This window comes from Phoxinus phoxinus (genome assembly GCF_949152265.1).
Source record: "Phoxinus phoxinus genome assembly, chromosome: 9".
NCBI lineage: Eukaryota > Metazoa > Chordata > Actinopteri > Cypriniformes > Leuciscidae > Phoxinus > Phoxinus phoxinus.
The window spans coordinates 29,886,547-29,892,722 of record NC_136884.1 but is presented as its reverse complement, the minus strand read 5'-3'; the positions used below and the strand labels follow the sequence as shown (position 1 = coordinate 29,892,722).

At 38.3% G+C, this 6,176-nt stretch overlaps 1 protein-coding gene across 1 annotated transcript; it reads right to left on the bottom strand.

Moving 5' to 3' along the window:
* Nucleotides 1–443: 443 nt before the first annotated feature.
* On the bottom strand, nucleotides 444–5,729 carry LOC307004534 (uncharacterized protein; the record flags this gene model as incomplete). Its single annotated transcript, XM_079623852.1, has 5 exons — nucleotides 444–770; nucleotides 1,628–1,717; nucleotides 1,913–1,995; nucleotides 3,017–3,165; nucleotides 5,572–5,729. 5 exons carry the CDS (start codon nucleotides 5,727–5,729, stop codon nucleotides 444–446), a joined length of 807 nt encoding a protein of 268 aa, XP_079479978.1.
* Nucleotides 5,730–6,176: the final 447 nt, after the last annotated feature.

Genomic DNA, 6,176 nt, shown 5'->3' with positions numbered 1-6,176 from the left:
AGCCAATAAAAAATAAATAACTTGCCCTAACCAATATTTTCTCTTTCTATGAAAACTATTTTTTAAAACCTGGCACAAAGTATATTTTTCTTGTTGAATTAAGTCAATTAATTTAAATTATATTTTTGATCTAAGCAAAAATATATAGATTTAATCAAAACAAAACTTCTCATTTAAGAAATATGTATTAGAAATTATTTGTTTTCTCTAATCAAATATATATCGATTTAATTAAACAATTATTTCTCATTTTTAAAAATACAAGTTAATAGAAATTATTTATTTTAAACAAACAAAAAGATATGGATTTAATAAAACATGTTTCCCATTAAGGAACATTGTACTTAATATTTAATCTTATCCAAAATCTAATAAAAAAAGATATACATTTTCATTGCATTGATATTTATTATCTTATACACAACTTCCACACATCCACAATTTCAGTGCTCAAGTGTCAGATTTTTTACTTCTGAGCTAGCAAACATTGACCTGAAAAGCGCCGACATGCCTTTTGGGTCCAGCTCCATGATGACTTTCTGGATATATTCAAATGTCAGTTTCAATGTCTTGGGATATTCCAGATTGAACGCATAAAGAAGGCCCAGGAGAATTGCAACAGCATTTGCAACAAACGGCAAGTTGCTCAGAACCTCTTGACCCTCAAGAATGATACCAATGTTTGTGGGTACAGCTTGTGCATCTCTGATGATGAAGACTGCCATCGTTTCTTGCTGAAGAATTTGTCCAGCCTCTTCTTTCTCTGACACCTGGAAAATAATTTAAGAAGTAGAAAAAAGAAAAATGAATAAGGAATCGATACAGCTTGGGTTTCCCCCTATTAATATTCCGACGGCCCGCAGACTTATACCGTATATTCTTATATTCAGGCCAGCTAATACTGTATTGGCCTGAATATAAGACCACATGCAAATAATGAACTTTTATGAACTGTAGTGTCCCGTTCCTCTGCGTTAACATTTGATGTGAATATACGTCGTGTTGTACAGTATGTTGAGACGGAGACACCAGAACTGCAACTGATAGAATGCACGATACTACGACATTTCTTCAAAAGCAGATCGTGAAGACATTTTAATTGTCCACGATCAAATCTTGATATCGCACACCCCTACTGTAAACTATTAAGGGTTACCCCTGCTTGCACATTACTATAATATTAAAGGTTAACAACAGAGCCCAAACCATTTGCCTAACTTTAGTTGCTATTTATTTTTTAGATCTAATAACCGCAACAGTCAAATAACAAATTGTATGTGCAAACAAACTGCACATAAGGCTGCACATAATTTTATAATTAGCATTAACTTCTAACTAATTATAAAATTATGTTTTTACTCCAATTCAATGTTGAAATATAAATATAACAGTCGCATAACTTGTGTACTGTATTGTGAAAAGCGCTATACAAATAAATTTGAATTGAATTGAATAACTTACCAGCACATGGGACTCTAATTTTAGTGGAAAGGAATTGTATCTCTATTTGAAATTAGCCTTCTGACTGTTTTCAGACATATATCTGAACATAGTCTGATGTCTAATTTGGAAGTGGACAGCCTTATATAGCAAGCATTTTCACATCTCTAAAGTAATCTTGCCTTACCAGGAAATATTTGAGGTCCTCCACTGCTTCTCCCATGTAAAGGATGAGACATTTAAGTGCAATCTCCCTCTTTGTAGCGGTGTCAGTATCCTGCATCAAGATAGTAAAAATTAAAATCCATGAATTTGAGTGTGTCAAGGTTTAAGTGTGAGATTGAGAGCTAGTTTATGTAGGAATATGAATGGTCATACATGCGCATGAGGGCATAAGGGTAGGGTCGGACATTATGGTCAACAATTTTTATCACAATATACGTTATCCAAAAATTGGACTCTGCAAAAATACCTCGAGAGGGTTTCTCCCACCGTAACAGCAGCTATAATAAGGTTGAGGCCGATGAGATGTTTCCACCTGAGAACTCCGATACCCTGCATAAGAGAGAGAAGTAAGGGAATGAGAGAGAGCGAGACAGAAAGTCTTGGCAATAGTCAAAAGTAGAAAGTGCTATTTTATCATCTCAATTTATCATCTCAACAAATTTCAATCGTCACACATTTTAATAAATTTTAACGGTTTTGTAATGCATCATAACATTGACATTACATTATAAGAGCTGTGTGCATCATCTTTATCATTTTGAGATGCTCAGATCAAAGCGGACCTTTCACATCCATTCAGCTCGTATTAGCCTCTACCCTCCAGTCTCATGGCTAGTGCTGAACATTTTAGGTAATAGTCCGCCATTAGACGTGTCTCCCAGCGCCATACTGCAGGCATGGGCCGCAGTATGTTTTATATTTTCATCTCAGTCTAACGTAACGTTAGTTTTTTGACACTTAAGTACAAGCCGTCTACATTAACAGACAACGTTAAAACATTAAGCATTTATATTCATTGTCAACTGAAGGTCCTCTGGCTAGTATTTTGTTTTTTTGAAAACCAACCGACATCGCCAATTGGCGCCAATTAATGCAGCAATACTTATTAGCCATAATTAAATGACCATTGTCACAACTGCATTAGCTAATGTTACCATTAAGCCAGTCCCTTTACATGTAAATTCATGTGTCGTTAACTTAGCTCCTTCACTAAAAGTTAGTTGTTGATCAGGTTGTACAGTTTTAACGTTATTCTTATTACACTGACTCGATATAACTTACGTCCAATGCGTACGTAACCGTGAATTACGTTACCCTTGTAAAATCGAAATAAGCCACGGATATTTTTTAACTTATGTTCCCTTTAGCAATCGGACAGGAATTGATTAACGTCGACATAACGTTAACGTTACCTAGGTTAAACTAGCTAACGTTAACACCAAGTTAACAAACTGACGTAACGTTAAATTATATCAAAGAAAGTCAGTAGAGCGCCATGTCTGGCATAAAATCAACAGGCTAACGTTACTAAATACAGCAGCACATTTAAATGTTTGTTTGTTTCACTTACCACAGTTTTTCCGTGTTGCAGCTTGATTCTCTCTGGAACAGGAAAGTAGAGATACACGGAGGCCGGGTAACAGACGAAGACGACAAAGAGCGGTCTGGTGGTGACTCGAGATTGTGTCTAATGCCCATGCGCGCTGGTCTGTGTGTAACCTTGAAATTGTACATTCGTCGAAACAATTTTTGAGCTCTTAATTAAAAATATTTATATTTATCAATGTTTTAAACTAAAAAAATATTACTTGAAAAATAAAACAAATAATGGTAAACTGAATTGAAAGAGAATGTATTAATTGGATGAGTTGCTGCTTGAAAACCTTTTTTCAGTGTGTCTTCTAGCCAAGTTTCATTTAGAAACATAAAATCCAGGTTGTATGTGGTTATTAAGTCATTGACTAGAAGTGATTTATTTTTAAGTGAGCAGATGTTTAAGAGTGCTAACTTAACACTCTTACTTTTTGTCCCCACAGCAGTCTTAGTTTGGCGTGTAATAGGCACCAGATTAGATGGGTTTGCTGTACGGCATTTGAAGGCCTTAGACTTTCTATCATGTAATCGAACAGCAATAGAGAAAGATACAGGCACACTGGGTTCCCGCTTGTTCTGTAAACATTTGAGAAAGTTACTGTTATCATAATAATCGAAAAAACACTGATGATCAAACAAATAAAATTTCACCGCTGCTTGAAAAGGAGTGGGATGAAGTTTAACACTTATTAATTCCCACCCCCTCTTTTAAAATCTTAGTACCTTAATTTACTTCTTTTGGAATTATCTACTTTTTTACAAAACACAAGCACATATATCTTCACACATTTATACAATATTTTAGCAACAAAATTTCCAGCTTAACCAACTAATTTTCCTTCATTTTTATAACGTTCAAAACCATTTAAACAGAGATAATAGACCTTAAAAATACTATTTTGTATTTTACACTATTTTTGTATGCATTTAATTGTATCCTATCCTCAGTGCACAGTAATCAACTTATGAAAAAAATATAAACCATTAAATGACAAAAACCTCAAAACATTTTTAAATTATGTTATAGACTAGGCTAAACTGCCTCTAATCATACATATAAATCATGTGAGGTCTTTTTCTTTAAATTGTCTTCAATTACTGCGTCCCTGAAGTCATCTTCCACCCTGTTAGTATGTACTTTTCTGCCTTCCAAATCCGACTGCAATTTCACTGAGACCATTTTCAAGAAGTGACATTTCTTTTTCCCGCTGGAACTCAACTGTACAAACTGAGGTAAGCTTCAACTCTCACTCCTAACTTTTTTTTAAGTTTTTTAAATGTTATCCTGATTGTCCCACCCTCAAAGTTCCACCCTGTTAGTCTATGTTTTGGAGAATGTTTGTCCCATCAAACATTTTTAAAAACAAATCTGACATAGTTCTGTTCATCTGTAGAAGGTTAGCTTGCTAAATGTTGATCACTCAAAGATCTATGACTAACTTAGTTAAGAATTTTCCACCCTGTTAGATTCCACCCTGTTATGTCTATAAACCTAACAGGGTGGAATGTGAAAATAACAGAGTGGAAATTCTATGTAGCGTATGAAGCTGAATTCATCTGAACAATGAACACATTCTTGCTAGAGACTATTAATTATTTAATAGTCTACTAATTACAGAGACTATTTCTGATTAAAAGATATGTCACCGGGTGACGATCAAGTGGAACTGCCCGCTCTATGTTTGTTTCCAGAGGGAGCAAGTTCAATGTAACACCGGAACAGTTCCGGGTTCTTCCTGTGTAAACAACCTGACGGAGCTTGCTGATTGGGAAAACGAGTGACAGCTGGGCGAGAAGCAGAGATTGAGCCACGAGGGGGATTATAAAAGGATCCGGTTGATGGGCAGGAGGGTGTTCTTTTTGTGAAGCGTGACAGCGAAGTCTGCGCTTTGTGCTGGAGGTTTGGGCAAGAGGACTTTTGGGCAAGAGGACTTTTGGGCAAGAGGACTTTTGGGCGAACTCAGGCTGGAGGCAGTCCGTTGCGGTTGATCTACTGTTTGCATCGGACGATATATAAGAGGACAGATTGGGAAAGGACTCCCTACTAGGAAGAAAATGCTATGATGCGGTGAAACCCCCCGGCGTCCGGCGAGTTCTGTTCTAAATTGTTCAATGCCAGTTGGGACTCTATCGCCAACCGTATATACAGTTTGGATGCACGGTTTGTCAGTGGAGCGGAGCGAGTCGACTGGGGGCTACGATAAGAGACCCTATTCACTGTGAGTTGATGTGAGTTTCAGTGCCTAATGTGAAGTGAACACGTGTGATCATTTGAAGTGACTGACTTATGCACTAGTGTGGAAACTGAAGTTTTATGTCTGCCTGCTCTCAGTCGTCTCCTCGTAGGCTCCGAAGGCCGAACTGGAAATTACTAACTGTTGTGTATTGAGTATACGCTGTGCAGGAATGCCACTTTGTCCTGTCCAAGTGGAAGAGGATTTGTGAGAAATTGTTTTCTGCCATCGAATGCTGTCGTCGCTGCTCTGTGGTAAGAAGATTCAGTTGCTGAATGTTCAGTCTGTTATTCATCACGTTTGCTCTGTGAACATAGAGAAACTGCCCTCTGCTATTAACTGCTGTTGTTGCTGTACTGTGGAGAGAAAGCCCAGCTGTAGACGACTGAAGCCTGTACACCCTTCTGGGGTTCTGTGAACATAGAGACACTGCCCTCTGCCCTTGAATGCTGCCATCGTCGCTCTGTGAGGAATTGTTTTCTGCCATCGAATGCTGTCGTCGCTGCTCTGTGGTAAGAAGATTCAGTTGCTGAATGTTCAGTCTGTTATTCATCACATTTGCTCTGTGAACATAGAGAAACTGCCCTGCTGGTGTCAGTAGCCATCACTGTCCTGAGGGGAAGAGGCGGATTGGTGCTGTGGCCTGACTGTTGTGGAGGGAGCGAGGGAGTCCTTCGGGGGACCATCCGTGACGGAGTACTGGAACCCGGCCGACGATTCCCTTCCTTTGCTGTCCATGTTCCACTAACGCTTGCTCCATTATTTACCTCCAGCCGAAGAGAAGTTGCTGCGCAGACCCCCGCCCGTGCCTGAGCCACTACTTACCTTCCATACTTACCTCCAGCCGAAGAGGAGTTGCTGTGCAGACCCCCGCCCGTGCCTGAGCCATTACTTACCGTCCAT